The following is a 15478-nucleotide window of genomic DNA, read 5'->3' as shown; positions in this document are numbered from 1 at the left end:
CTTGGAGAAGGGCTGTCAATCATAACATAGGCACGCGATGAAGGTAAGAGACTAGACAGACGTATACTTTACTCCAGCTGTCAAGCTGCAGAGAGCAACAATCAGACAAACATTCCACCAGGTATCCAAGGCCCTCCTAGGCTCGGCAGAATCACAGAGTCCAGCCCCACATCACTGTCTGGTTTAGGTTTCTTCCTCTGAAAGATACAAAAGCCACATCAAACTGGTGAACTGCTTATGATTTTCATCCCCTTCACTCAGAAGCGAAACCTTTCAGATCCTCACATTTCCTTCAGTCACCTACTGGTGAAGCAGGTGAGAGAGCTTAAAGCCCATGTAACTCACCTGGGGCATCTTTCCTCCCTCAGACCACTGGCTAACATCAGGGGCTTCCGGTGCCTTCCTCTAGATGCTTCTTCCTTGCCCTAGCCTCTAAAAGACCACTCTCCTCCCTGACCCCGTCTCGTGATCTAAAGGCTCTGGAAGCAGCTTCTGGAGCCAGACTGACTGCTACTCCAAGTGACATCTCAGGGAATTCCCAGAGGTTTCCATCGAGGTTAAGACTGTGCGTACAGAGCTTGGGCCCCAGCCGGCACATGCTCACGCCAGACTTCGGAGGGAGGCTTGCTACAAACCTTCTTCTTCCTCCTCTTCCTCCTCCTCCTCCTCGTCGTCCTCATCCGAGCTGAAGGTGCCGTCGGGCAGGCTATAGACGCGGATGACCTGCTTGTTGGGGTCCTTGAGGATGAGGTACTTGCCCTCCTCCAGCTTCATGCAGATGTCGATGACGCAGCGCAGGATGCCCCAGGCGTTCTCCACGCTCAGGTTGATCTGGCTGGCAAACTCATTGGGCTTGAACTGCTGGGTGCCCAGGATGACGTGGCGTGAGGAGTCTTTCACGTGGTACCGGGACACGTAACTATTGAGGGGAAGAGGAGTATTATGGGGGGGGGGCAGGCGGGCACAGAGACACAGCGACGCCTGGGGTCGAGTATCAGTTAAATGGTGACACCTGGCCTGATGCTTTTCCCAAGAAAAAGGAGAAAAGGCCAGCCCTCGTCTCCCAACCTGCAGACCCCCCCTCCCAAAGATGAGCTCCCGGACAGGAATCTCACCCAAGCTTGAGGTACTCGGATCCGGCCAGCAAAGCACAGCAGGTCCAGCGGGCCAACTTGTAGCTGTTGTTCTTCAGCTCGGTGGCAATGACGGCCCCTCGCTGAGAATCCAGCTTCTGACGCCAGTCAACGCCATTACAGTGCTGCAGGAGGGGAGCCCCGGTTACAGGGGCCAAGGCGGGCTCCCACTGCCCATGGCCTGCTGCCACTTCTGGCAGAGAAGCAACTCCTTAGTGGGCCTGACTGGGGAGGGGCGAGCCCACAGGTAAAGCAGAGGTCAGGCTTATCTTTTAAGAGACAGGGCCTCGGTCCCTCCCTTGCGCAGCAGGTGCTCAACAGAGCGCAACTCCTCCCTTCACAAGAGCTCATCCAGACCAGGACACGCACGCACACAAGTTAAAACAACAAGCGCCACACAAGTGGTGAGGGCACGTGTTTATCACATGCTGGGCGGAGAGGAAGGGTTTTGCATGGGAGCCTCGCAGCTCCCCCATGGAGGATATTGGTAGAAGCTGGAGGTGGAGTGATCTGAGAGGGATGCGGGGAGAGACAGGCCGGTTTAGCCCCGGTGGGCGTGGAGGCCCGCAGAGAGCGACGTCAGGGTCTGGTGCTGTGCACACACACAGAGACAGACAAAAAGCAGAGAGACCCCGGAGACCACCTTCTCCAACCACCTCTTCTGCAGATGTGGGAACCTGGCCTCAGAGTGAAGTGACGGCTGAAGGGCACACGGCAGAGACTCCTAAACTTTCTTGGTTCCTGGCAACCCTAGGCCAGAAGAAATACTAAAGAGTTCCTTTTATTAAGTAGTTAGGTGCAAACCACTTAGGGGCAGTATTCTGACAGATGTCTCTGGGCTTTCTTCAAAAATTAAAACTATCCTGCAGCAGCCTTGTGAGTTTGCTGTGGCATTTTAAGGGCCTTTCCTCAAATCTGTGCTTCCTGAAGGAAGCAGTGTTTCGGACAATTAACTGGCAGAGATACTGAAGGGAGGGAGGAGTGAGTCAGGGAGGTCAGCTAACAATAGGCATCACGGAGAGGAGGGCCCTAAACTAGGGGGATGATGTCAGTGAGACCAGAGCTGAGCAAGAAGACAGACTGCACCTGACAGCAGAATTCAGGAGTGCAAAGGAGGAGACGTTTGAGGCTCTGAGCCGAAGAGAGCAGGAGAGACAAAGCTGACGGACGGCCAAGCCAGAGGGTGCGACAAACAAGGACGTTGCAAGGACAAGGTATTTTAGAAAAAAGAAAAAAACCAACAATGGAATGGGAGTCAGAATAGATTTCGGGAATCATTTTTAGAGTTCAAGGATGAGGCTCGGGGTAGGCAGAATTCTAAGATGACCCCCGGTGACCCTGCTCTTGCAGAATCTGCTACCATGGAGTCTGGATGGAATGTGTGAGTATGATGAAATACCCGCGACCACGCTATCTCATGTCAAAAGGGATTCTGCAGATGGAGTTAAGGTCCCTTAAGACAGGAAGACCATCTGGGTGGGCCTCACCTAACCATGCGAGTCTCTTAAATCTGGGTGTAGAGGTCGGACACAGAGGAAGCCAGAGATTTCAAGCACGAAAAGAATCTTATGTTGCTGGTTTGAAGGTGGAGGGGACCACATGGAAAGAAATGTGGGTGGCCTCTAGGAGCTGAGCGGCCCCAGCTGACATCTGGCAAGAGAATGGGGGACCTCAATCTGACAACTGCAAGGAACTGAATTCTGCCAACTAAAATGAGCTTGGAAGTGGATTTTCTTCCAGAAACTCTAGCTGAGAACTCAGTTCTGCTGAAACCTTAACTTTAGTTCTTGGATATTCTGAGCAGAGAACCAAGCCACACGATGCTAGACTTCTGACCTACCAAACTATGAGCTAATGGATGTCATTTTAAGCCTCCAAGTTTCTGTTACTTTGCTATGGAGCCAAAGAAGATGAATACATGCTATATAAAGAAGTGATTATGGCAAAATGACTTGCAAAGGGGACTGACCCTAAGAGAAGGCTCCACTGGGGGTCAAAAAGGAGGGGAACCAGCAAAGGAAACACGTGAAGTTGAAAAACGTGTAAGACTAGATTAAGGTACTAACACAGAGGGAACAGCCATACAAATACAACGACACCATATGCTACAGGGAGGGCATGGTGGAAAGTCTAAGAAAAGGTCACTGGCCCAGAGCTAAGTTCGCAGCAAACCTTCCGGTGTGCTCTCAGCAGGTGCTGGAGGCTGAGGAGCATCTGGGGGTGAGACTCAGCAGCCCGGAATGCTAATCCCTTGGCTCTAATGAAAGCAGAGCACAACGGCCCCCAAACTCCATCTCACTGGACCCTCGTTGAACACAGGCCCGGCCTTCCTGTCCTTGCACCAAGAATCCTTTATTCTACACAGCAGCACCGAGGAGCTCTGCCACCCATTTCAAATTCAGGCACGTAGCCCAGGTACTTTCAGAAAGGATGACAACCCAATAATCATAGCGCACCAGCCTGAGAGAGAACAGAAAGAGGAGGAAAAGCGAAGTACATGTGATTCTTTCAAGATGCCCCCTGAAGAGCGAAATCTGGGCTTATCTGAGAATCTCTGACTTCAGGAAGTGAAGGAGTTGGAAAAAGGGCGTCCGAAGGTTGAAGACCAGGTAGGGGCTGCAGTAAGCAAAAGAACAGGTCAAAAAGAAGAGCTGCGCGGCGTACAGGAAACCTGCCAGCCCGGCTCATAAGGAAAGATCAAAATCACGCTTGCAAAGAGCAGAAATCAACAGGAAGTGGGAATGGAACAGAGGGACAGAAAGCACTGGAAGAAGGTAATTACCTCAAACACATGATCTCTTTCTCAGTAAGTAGGGGAAAAACTCAGAAGACAAAAAAAATCTCGGGAGCTCTCTAAGTGAGGCGAGGGGCAGACAGACACAGGATGGTACTCACCCTGGAGTCCCACTCGTTGAGGGTCTTGATGTTGATGAACGACACCTCCCCGTTGGCGCCAGTCATGACGCCGTCGTGCTCACAGCGGACGATGAGGTCAATGTCGTCTCCGAGCTTCCACCTGCGGTAACTGCAAGGAAGGAGGAGCTCCTTCGGTCAGCTGAGACCCTGGATTTCAGACGCACCACCCACACAGGGCACGGGCACCAGGGAGGTGACATACCGGTAGGCCACAGAGGCAATCTCATTCTTATCCATGTCATCCTCCACAAACGGGTTTGGGTTGGGGAAGTTGTATCTTTCCTTCCCCTGCAAGGATGACAGAGGTGTCACGAGACGGCAGCAACCTGTCACCAAGGCAATCAGCCAGACCCTGCACCTCTGCTTTGTCACAGCCCTGACTAGGTCCCTAGCTCCCGAGGGGGCTCTGGGATCACTACGTGCTGTGCATCCCTTTACCCCTTCCGAGCGCAAGCAAGCAGCCCGCGGACCACAACAGATGTAACAGCTCGCGTTCACCCCGCGCTTATGTCTGTCGCCCATGCGCTTTAGGTGTCTCATTTAAATAGCAATCTCGTCCCTCCTGTTTTGTTTTTCTCCATGGCACACACAGCCACTTGTCACAACACATGTGTACCCAGGGTTTACTGTCTTTCCTCCTCTGTTGTAACAAAGCTTCTGAAGGGTTGCAGCTTTGGCTGGTTGCTGCATCCCCAGCTGGGAAACAGTGAGTGCACTTGTACACAGATATTTGAAGAAAAGGTCACAATGTAGCTACGTGAAACAAGTGCTATTGGTATTCTAATTTTACAGAGAAGAGACATGCCCAGCACCACAAAGCTAGAAACAGGTGGATCTAGGGTTCAAAGTCAGGCTGTCTGATCTTAAAGCCCAAGCTCGGCTCTCCTCTGTGACAGGCAGGGACCCCGTCTATCCTCACCAATCCCACCACCCCGGGGCTGACGACCCGGCAGATGCTCAATCGACAGCAGCTGGAGTCGACAAGCTAGAAATGGGCGCCCAGGTGCTCCCAGGGCCTCACCATCCTCAAGCACTGCTGGGAGAAGTTGTGGTTGATGTAGGTCGCTTCCATGGCCAGGTTGCGGGGTGAGTTGAAGGAGTTGCCTTCATCTTGTGGGGGCTCGTTGGCTGTCTCACTCACCGTCAGGAGGTCTGCAAGAGCGTGACACAGCCAACCACTCACGAAACAGAGTCACCGAAGAGGTGCATGGCCCTCTGGGGAGCAGTGGCGATCCAGACACACACCCTTCCTCCAAAGAACCGCCACCTGCTAACGTGGGTCCCCTGAGTGTGGGACACACTGGGGAGGAGCAGGGTGCGCTTCTGGATAACTTGAGACACTAACGTTAAATTCAGTCACGATCACGTGGAAGAAAGCCATACCTTTTCCTTCTTTTTGGATTCCTCAAGAGAATGTTTGATTTTATTAGTTTTTCAACAAGGAGAAGCAACATAATCACGTTTGGCTTCACTCTGCTATTTCTGAGTGGTTTTCATTCATTGTGTGTGTGCACATACACACACGTATGGTGTAAGATACATGCGTACGTATTTTTTCCTTCATAAATATGCTGAAGTAAAAAAGGCATCAATCTAAAGAAAAACATTAAGTATGTACTAAAGGTGGTATAGAGAGATGACAGAAGTCAGGAAAGTGCTATTCAAAGGAGTAAAAACTAGAAGCACGGTATTTGGGCACCAAGAGGCCTCCGAAGGCTGACGCCCCAAGAGGGACTGCGGTGACAGTCCCTTCCCCTGTCGCTGAGGAGGCTGAGTGGGATTCTGACATGGCTGTTGACGCCTGTGAGGAGACAGACCCTCTTCTATCCATTCGCTAGACCACGGAATGGCTCTGAACCAACAAGGACACTCAGCACGTGTGTGTTGTTCCCAAACAGGCTTCTTACCAAAGTCAGAGTTGTCCCTCTTGTCAAAGAAGAGCTTGGACCCGACTCTCTGGACGACGATGTCCCAGGAATACACGGAGCGGGTGCAGCTCATCAGTGTGGCCAGAATGGCATCGGTGGCAAACACGTTCCCCTGAGTTTTTGCCAGCTGCAGAGGACAGAAGAGAGATGAGGCTACTTCAGGGTTGAACTGGCCATTCACAGCAGGGGAAGGACTCCTCTGTAAGGCGCGTTCACACCCACACCCTTGTCTGAGCAAGGCCGCAGCAAGCCAGCCAGCAAACTTGTGTCCTGGGGTCCAAGGAACTGCAGCTCCCTGAGCACCGGCTGTATCCCAGGAGAGCACTGCCCGATGCTGCCCTCCTCACCCCAGCGGCCCGTGGTAAGTACATTTACCCCGATTTACAGGTAAGAAAGCTAAGGCCTCAGAGAGGTGAAGCCAGGAAGCGCGGCAGAGCTGGGACCCGGGCCCAGCTTCACCTAACATCAACACTTATGGTCTGGCCAGCAAAGTGCTCTTATTTTCATCTAATCCTAAGTCGATTCAGAAGAGTCTTATCTACAGGGGCTTCCGAGGCCCAACCGATTCACACGCATCCCCGCATCTCTGTCCTGAGGCCTCCACACTCCCCGTGGGCGGGCAGGTGCGGGGCAGGGGGCGCCCACCTTCCGGATGACGGGGTCGTCCGTGGTGGTGACAGTGTGGAAGATGCGCTTGATGCTCCGCAGCGGCTTCTCGCTCCTCGTGGTGATGCGGTCGAAGGCTTTGTCGTAGTATTCCAGGGCCCCGCAGCACTCGCTGAGGGGAGAGCAGGCAACACGCGCTAAGTGAAGGGGAAGAAGACCACCTACTTCTTTTCTGTTAAGCCACGGATCCAAAGTCTAGAGTATGAGAGATGAAAACATTCTCTGACTCGGCTCAGGGCCCTGCCCCCTCAGCTCCTCATGTGGCTCCACAGAACAGTGAGGACACAACTGATTCTGCTCTGCCTCCCCATTTTAAAGACAGGGAGGCCGAGGCCAAGACAGGGAGAGCGGCAGTTACAGAGCCCGCGGCAGGCACGCTGACTCGGTCTGGTGCCCCAGGTCCCCGCTAAGTTATTTCCATCTACTGGCCCTTTGAGGTAAGGAGCTCTTTGAAATGTAAGCAAAAGCTTCATGACTCTTGAAGAACTGCTATCTTTCTCTTTCTGCCCTCAAAGCTATAGAACTTACTTTTGCCTTTTGCTCAGGATTTCAGGAAGTGGAAAGAAATCTGGAGTTTAACAGCAAATTTCTTTCTGCCAACAAGAGTTCTGTAACTTAATTCTTCTTTTTATACATTTATTTATTTATGGCCGTGTTGGGTCTTCGTTTCTGTGCGAGGGCTTTCTCTAGTTGCGGTGAGCGGGGGCCACTCTTCATCGCGGTGCGCGGGCCTCTCACTATCGCGGCCTCTCCTGCTGCGGAGCACAGGCTCCAGATGCGCAGGCTCAGTAGTTGTGGCTCACGGGCCCAGTTGCTCCGCGGCAAGTGGGACCTTCCCAGACCAGGGCTGGAACCCGTGCCCCCTGCCTTGGCAGGCAGATTCTCAACCACTGCGCCACCAGGGAAGCCCACTTAATTCTTCTTTTGCTCACAATGCCAGGAAGTTCAAAGAGAGCTGAAGTTTTTTTCTTTTTGGCCGTGCCGTACAGCCTGTGGGATTCTAGTCCCCCGACTAGGGATTGAACCCGTGCCCTTGGCAGTCAAAGTGCGGAGTCCTAGCCACTGGGCCGCCGGGAGTCCCCGAGGTGAAGGTCTAGTGTCAGTCAGCTCCCTTCTGCCCCCCCGGCATTGCTTTTGAAAACCTGTCTGTCAGTCTTACGCAACACCTTTGGACATACTAGGGCTTAGGCCGACGGTCGCCACCAGCTGGCGCACACGAGTGTGGTGGACAGTAGTAAAAGACATCACCTACATGTCCTGGGGCTCTGACACTTCCAAGTAGCGCATCTTCATTAACTGAGGAAAGTCCATCTCCTCCTTCACCTCCCAGTCACTGCGGACTTCCACCGAGGAGTCTCGGGGCTTCTGTTGGGGGAAACCATTGGAGGGGAAAAATGACAGCCAGTGCAAAACGTAAGCAAAAGGCAGGTTAACAGTACGAAGGCTTTTACTCAATAAATATATCCAGAACATTTACTACGTGCTGGCTGTCTTCCAGCAGCGTCCCTGACTCCTAGGAGCTTACAATCTAGAAGAGGACCGAAGGGACAAGAGCTCAGAAACAAATGGGAATTCTACCCCTCGGTAGCGATGCCGCCCTGGGGACACCGGCTCTTCTATTCCCTACATTTACACAGGGGCTGTAACAGCTCCTTATATTTCTCTCAGGGCGTCAGCTATTTATTCTTGCTGTTACAGCAAGCACCATGTCCAGCAACATGTAACTTCCACAGTTGGACCTTCACGCTTGCTTACATGTCTTCTACTCTCACCACGCCCACACAAACACTTGTACAGGAATGCCCACAGGGGCATCATTCCTAATATGCCCCGGAGTAAAACCGCCCCAGTGCCCATCAGTGGTGAACGGATAAACAAAATGTGGTCTATCCATCTGACGGAACGTGGCGATAAAAAGGAATGAAGTGCTGACATGTGCTACATCATGGATTAGCCTTGAGAACATGATGCTTGGTGAAAGGAGCCCGTCACAAAAGGTCATTCCGCTGTGATTCATTCATATGAAATGTCTGGGGCAGGCAAATCTGGAGACAGAAAATAGATAAGGGGCAGCCTAGGGCTGGGGAGGAGAGAGGCTGACTGGCACAGGGTACCGGGCTTCTTTTCAGAGTGATGAAAACCTTCTGACGTGGACTGTAATAACGGTTGCAGCACTCTGTCAATACACTACAAATCACCGAAATGCACACTTTAAATGGGTGACGTGCATAGTGTGTGCACTATACCTCACTAAAGCTGTTATAAAACCAAACAAACAATAAACAAAATCAAATTCCTGGACAGAATTCTGATATGGATACACTACCTGTGATTTCTGGTCCCATTTCTGCCTCACTCCAAATTGTTTCTGGAATTTTTTCTGCAGTCGTATGCGTTCTCTGGAAAGACAGGAAAACTGTGCTTTCAGTGCAGATTTTTAAGGCAAACAGGGGCTTAAAAAAAAGAACAGACCAACAGGGCGCACGCTAGACATGCTAGAGAGGCATACTGCCCCCACTACTGACCAGTATTATGCATATATTTTACTCCATCTATCCACCTGTCCACTGGCAGCCCCAGCTTGGGCAGGGCTACTATCCTACACAGCTCCAGGGACTCACAGGCCCCAGCGTGAATGGGGCTCCCCGGAGCTGTGCCACAGCAGACCCAAGCCTAGGTAAGCTCCAAAGTTGCCTCCTATCTGCCTTTGCTTCCCTTCAGTAGTCACATCCTCTGCAAGTTTCCTGCCCATGCTCTCTGCTGTTAACAGCTCTTCGAGAACGACCCCAGGGCTGAGACAGTGGCTTAACTGGCCCTGGGAAGACTTTCTGGTTTTCCTGCAACGGTGGGGAAGACGACTATTCTGCTCTGGCCTCCCGCCGTCAGAGTGCAGTCGGTCCTGGAAGAATATCTTGTTCTGGCAGGATGGGCACCTCACCTCTCTTTCTGCTTGGCGCTCTTAGGCAAGGTCTGCAGGTTGAACTGCAACATGTTCCGTCGATCCTTGTCTCTGCGGAGGTTCCGCTGGGAAGCAGGAAAAAACATCCATGTTAAAATCTTGGAGATCTGGCTTACAACTGCCAGTGCCTAATGGGAGGCCATTAGAGTTAGTTTAGGATGCAAACCCAAATCGCACATTTTACTCTGCTTTTATAGAATCAACATCCGGGGGGTTACAAGTATGCACAGGCATACCTCAGAGATATTCTGGGTTTGGTTCCAGACCTCCACAATAAAGTATCACAATAAAGCGGGTCACACAAAGCTTTTGCTTTACCAGTGCATGTAAAAGTTATGCTATACGTATAGTTTACACTACACTGCAGACTATTAGTGTGCGATACCACTATTTCTAAAAAAAAACAATGTATACACCTTAATTAAAAAAACACTTTATTGCTAACAAACGTTAACCACCATCTGAGCCTTCAGTGAGTAGTAACATTAGCCATCACGGATCATAGATCACCATAACAAATGTAATAGTAACGAAAAAGTTTGAAATATCGTGAGAATTACTAAATGTGACACAGAGACATGAAGTGAGCCAAATGCTGTTGGAAAAAAAGGCGCCAAAAGACTTGCTCGATTCAGGGTTGCCACAAACCTTCCATTTGTTAAAAAAAAAAAAAAAATCTGCGAAGCACAATAAAATGACGTATGTTTGTACTTGGAATTAGATTTATATCCACATGCAGTTTTTACTGAAGTAGGTTTACTGGCTCTTATTAGAGTTGTTGAGTTTGTCTCTTTATGTAAGAAGATGCAGCCCAACTGGACGATCTACTTAATAAATCCTGGACATAGTAATGAAGTGAGGCAACAGACAGATCACCTTGTTAATCCAGCGCTAACATCCATCCTTAGCACAGATGTCCTTGCTACTGGTCAACAGAAAGCTAAACTATTTAAATGCATCCCTGGACTTAGTACCCATTTATTTTAGCACAACTGTCACTGAATAGCTACTTGGAATTCACTAAAGACCCACAATAACATGCTCTCCTCTCAGCAGCACTGCACGGTAGCATTTTTAGCAGCACGTGACAGCCCCAAGACGGTCAGATTGCTGGCTCTTGGCCTACCTGTGCAAACCGCATCCGATTCCGCTGGTAGGCGGTCTTCTGTGTGCGTGCGGTATCCACCAGCTGGAAACTAGTTTCATCCTCCTCATGGAAGTAAGCGTACTGACTCCCACCTCCAAACTGAGAGGAGTACTTATCTGGAGGCAAAGGTGACGGCGTGTAACAACACTGCCTACAGATTTTACAAATACATGGTGGTCTAAAGGCCTGCTATTTACAGTGTGGTCCCAGGACCTGCCCCATCGGCTGGGATCATCTCAGATGTACAGACTCACAGCCTCACCCCAGACCCACGGAATCAGAATCAGCATTTTAATAAGATCCCCAGCTGATTCATACGCACATTCAAGTTCGAAAAGCTCTGGTCCAAAGAACTTTCTAAGTCAAGACAGAGTCTGAGGAACTTAAGTCAAGCGCATTTCACTCTCTGCCTTAGTCTGTAAGAATATGAGTTAAAATCTACTCTCAGGAGAGGCAAGTATGCGGTCTAAGTATCGTCACTGTCATCATCAGGTGCCCAAGGCAGACGTGGCTAATGGGCTACGACTGACTTTCTTGCTGACCTCAGACGCAGATAATCTTAACTCGGTATTCCAGGGAGCCACTTCCAGCTCTCTCAACTGGCACAGAGGGAAGAAACCAATTTACTGTACCAGGATCTTAAAACCCGGAGTTTTAAAACTGGGATCCATTGACTGGCCTCGTAGGTTCAATAAATTGCAGTGAAATGAAAAATGGGAACATGTTCACCAGATTTGTAAAAGGGGCCGTGGCTCCCCAAAAGTGTGGGGGGGGAACCCACTATAATAGGCCGAACCTCTTTAATGAACAGTCTAAGTTGAGGATATTTCCAAAAAAATGTGGATTGTTTCCACAGTCCAGAATATGCCCTGAAATACTATGAATTATTATCAGCCTTTTGTTCCCATCCTAGAATGCTTTCAGGTGGAGGTTACTAGAAAAACTAACAATCCCCCAAGGCCCTGATCCGGGCAGTCAGGCGGAGAACACTTACTTGTGTACCTCTTATCTTGGTACGTGGCCCCCGTCCAGTCTGCAACCTAGTGAGAGCAACAAGGGAAGACATGGAGCACGGGTCAGCCAGGTGGGTTTCTGTTCACTCAGAAACCCCCCAAAGTGAGGACACAGTGTGTCAGGACTGGCTCAGGATGGCTTTTTAAGAGCCCATCTCTCCTATGACCACTGGAAGTATCCAGATGGATACTATATATACTATATAACGGATACTTATAACCCCGATGCTTTTGAGAGAATAAAATTGAAACGAACTTGGAGGAGCAGCCACAGGATAAAAGATTCAGACCCCTGCTGACAGGAAAGTACCTTTCCTAGCCGATCTCCTTTGCTGAATGGCTGGTAGGGCATATCCCGAAACTGCTCGGGAACCGCACAGGGACCCCAGCCTGAGGGGTTGTCCTGGATCACGGGTGTCATGAACTTTGCCATCTTCTAAAACCTTAAAAATACAAATAATATAAGCAGCTCCATGAAGAAAAGCCTCAAACTAAAAAAAAAGCCTTGCATTTGAGTTAAGCTAAGACATGAATGACAAAATTAAAAATGCAAAACAGAACCCTCAACTGGTGAGCTACTCCCCATTCAATGTCTTCTTGTAAATAATGTTGTGAATACTTAAAACTCAGAAGACTGCTAACAAAATTGAGGTATCATATTTCATTGATTTTTTTCTTCACTGTACCACCTCTGAAATGAGTCTGCACCTTCTGCTTGATGGGGTGTCATATCGTAATTGGCAGTTTTTCTTTCTTGGTGTTACATGAAATAATTGTGCTTCTTAAAATGAGTGGTACCTCACATATTTGACGAAACGTAGTAACTTTTTTTCAAGTGTAATAAGTATGTTGTAGTTCTCATTCTCACCTTCACCAGGCATACGATATTTAATCCCTAAGCCTCAGTCTCTTCATCTGTCAAATACATAAGATCCTTGTTTTATTTCTATCAGAGAATCATTGTGAAAGCCGTATGTATTAATTAACGTATTTGGAAATGATTCCATTGTAAAACGCTGCACAATTACTCCTGAGTCTTGCAAAAATACATTTACACACAGTGCTGAGAAGAAAACAAGGGTCCGTGAATATATCCTGAAATGTAACTTTCCTTTGTTGTTCTTCTGATTTTCTGTCAATGAAAATCCTTATGCAGAGCAAGTAGACACAGGGTCAGGTAAAAGGCCCGCCAGAAGGCTGAGGAAGCCACCAGAAACCTTAGTTCATAAAAGTGGCCATACAGCCAATGTTCATAAACATTATGAGTACCAGGCATGTTCTTAGTGCTTACCACACATAAATTCATTAACTCCTCCCAACAATCCCAAGGTAGGACCAGTATTAGCCCCACTTTCCAGATAAAAAAACTGAGGCACAGAGAAATCAAGAAATTGCCCGAAGTCACAACACTAATGGACGAAAAATTTGAACCCAGGCAAACTGGCTCCAGACAGATGTTCACCTGACAGGTCCTATCAAAAACGTACGCATTTATCATCCACTGTAATCCCCTGCAAATGCTCAGAAGCTGAGTTCCCAGGGGAAAATTCATTACACAAACACTTCTGGAGTCCAGACAGCAATCAGAGTGCAGGGTACTAAATTTAGAAAACTCTCTTAATCGTTCAACAATAGGGAGATTAAGGCTTCCTACAGAGGGGACACTTGGGTGACAGCAACAGGGAATGACCTGGGAGCTCCATCCTGCAGCTTGAACTTAAGTTACACTACAGGAAGCGGACTGAGGGAAGCGGTGGTGGTCTCGAAACAATTCACATTAAATATTTATCAGGCTCCTACACGTGTCAGATGCAACACCACTAACCCTCCCACTCCGCCCCCATTTTAGAGATAAAAATGTGCAGTTCAGCCAGATCAAGCAGTTGACTTGCCCATCATTTCAAAACAGGTTTGGTTTCCAGGGTCGTCTGCCCTAAGTCCAACACTCTTCCTATTATTTTATAAGCTGGGCAGCGGCCTGAAAAGATCTGGGGTTTCAGCCCCTACTGACAACACAGTAAGATATCTCCAAACACACTTAAAAAAATCGACTTGTTTTATCAGAGCTGGAGGCAAACGGGCTCAAGGCTTGACATGCATTTCTCTGGGCGGGGGGGGGGGGCGGGAGGAAGTCACCTGGTTTCAACGCAGGTGAAATAAGAGTGAGCACAATGGAACCAACAGGAGAAACTAAACCTTTCAGTTAAAACGTAGTGACAGCTGTACTGGCTACAGGGGCAGGATGAGGAGGCACCAACAGGGCAGTCAGAAGGGGCCTTCCGGCTGGCAGGCCACGGTACTGGCTATGTTACGGCAGCCACTGCAGGCCGTTCCCCATCAATTCCTGGGGAGTAGAGTTTCAGATCAGAGATCAATCAACTCCATTCTGGCCTCCCATTTCACAGAAAAGGGAAGGAAACACTTGGACCGTGAACTCCTCAGAGAGGACCGAACACCGCTCAGCTTGGAACCCCCAATACCTCTCTCATAGCAGCTCAGGGAGCCGTGGGCCGCTTTAAAAAGACCCTGAGACCCAGCTGGGTTAAGTGACATGATCACATTCGCCCAGCCCGTGGCCGCTAAACGGAGTCTAGGGCCAGAGACCTCAGCCACAAGGCTCTGCCCCGCACTGGGTCGGACCTGGGACCCCGAAGGCAGAGTCCTGCCCCGCCCAGCAGAGGGACAGCGGCGGCAGGTGGGGGTGTACGGAGGTTTCTTCCGGTAGGCCCCCAAAGGCCAGGAGCCGCCCAACTCGGCTCCGGAGGTCCGCGAAACGCTACGAAACACACTGCTCACCTGCAACGGCCTTAGACGGGCCGGATGGCGACAGATTGTCCAGGCCGGAGACCGCACCACCGCCTGTGGACCGAAGACCTGGGAAAACAGGAAAAACGCGCGCGCAGCGGCCGGCGCCGTAAACACAACCGGCGCTGTCGTAAACTGCTCCCCAGCTTCCTTCCGGTTCGGCGGCAGAACGCACGAGTCGTAAAGCAAAGGCAACCCGGAAGTTCGTCACTGTTCTTTTCGAGCTGTTCCGATTAGCCTGCAAGACACCGGAGGATGTTTACAGTTACGTCATGGGACACCCGGCGACGCTCCGAGAGGGTTTTCAAGTTTCTTGAAACGAGGCGGCTCTGCAGTCGAAGCTGGAGGCCGAGAGTGGCTAACAGCCCCCCGTGTCCCACAATGCCTTGCGGGCCGCTTCGGCACCTCTGTATCCCACAGTGCCCCGCGGCTCCTGCCTTCTTTAAGCGATCGTGTTGTTCGATTCTCACTGCTAGGGGAAGGTTTGAGTGTTTCAGGCGTATGTCGTCGCGACGCGCTGTTTTTCGGAAACTGAGGCCAGGAGGTGCAAAGTGACCTGCGTAGATCAGACTACTAGTGTAGTGGGTGGTTGCCAGGGTTCAAACCATACCTCCACAGTTCTCAAACTTTATTATTTGACAGATTTTTGGAGCGCTAATTTGAAAAATGCAGATTCCGCGTCTCCTTTCCATAGATTGTTATACCAGCATGTCTTAGCTGGAGCCCAGAATCTGCATTTTAATGAGCAGCTGTGATTCTGAAGTGGCGACCAGGAAGCACTTTCCTACGATGGCAATTGTGCTGTCCTTTTCGAAACCCAGCCTACGGAGTTTGTCCTCGAGTCTTACTGGGGAATTTCAAAACATCGAAAGAGAATCTGAGCGCGCGATTTTTGTTCAAACCTCAGATTC

General features: G+C 50.0%; 1 protein-coding gene across 1 annotated transcript; it reads right to left on the bottom strand.

Moving 5' to 3' along the window:
• Positions 1-44: 44 nt before the first annotated feature.
• On the bottom strand, positions 45-14713 carry EIF3D (eukaryotic translation initiation factor 3 subunit D). Its single transcript, XM_030856094.2, has 15 exons — positions 14559-14713; positions 12073-12205; positions 11744-11789; positions 10729-10865; positions 9582-9667; positions 8970-9042; positions 7896-8008; positions 6623-6755; positions 5957-6104; positions 5071-5201; positions 4252-4337; positions 4029-4158; positions 1116-1258; positions 636-919; positions 45-197 (listed from the first exon to the last, which is right to left on the bottom strand). Exons 2-15 carry the CDS (start codon positions 12193-12195, stop codon positions 184-186), a joined length of 1647 nt encoding a protein of 548 aa, XP_030711954.1. The 5' UTR covers positions 12196-12205; positions 14559-14713; the 3' UTR covers positions 45-183.
• Positions 14714-15478: the final 765 nt, after the last annotated feature.

This window comes from Globicephala melas, chromosome 10 (assembly GCF_963455315.2).
Source record: "Globicephala melas chromosome 10, mGloMel1.2, whole genome shotgun sequence".
NCBI classification, from domain to species: Eukaryota; Metazoa; Chordata; class Mammalia; order Artiodactyla; family Delphinidae; genus Globicephala; species Globicephala melas.
The sequence above is the reverse complement of the archived record's forward strand: the minus strand, read 5'-3'. Positions and strand labels throughout refer to the sequence as shown.

Coding starts and splice junctions, on each gene's coding strand:
- EIF3D (XM_030856094.2), bottom strand. CDS start 12,195: ATGGCAAAGTTCATGACACCCGTGATCCAGGACAACCCCTCAGGCTGG. Junction 9,043..9,581: donor AGCGCCAAGCAGAAAGAGAG/GTGAGGTGCCCA, acceptor CTGTCTTTCCAG/AGAACGCATACGACTGCAGA. Junction 6,756..7,895: donor GTGTCAGAGCCCCAGGACAT/GTAGGTGATGTC, acceptor CTCTCCCCTCAG/CGAGTGCTGCGGGGCCCTGG.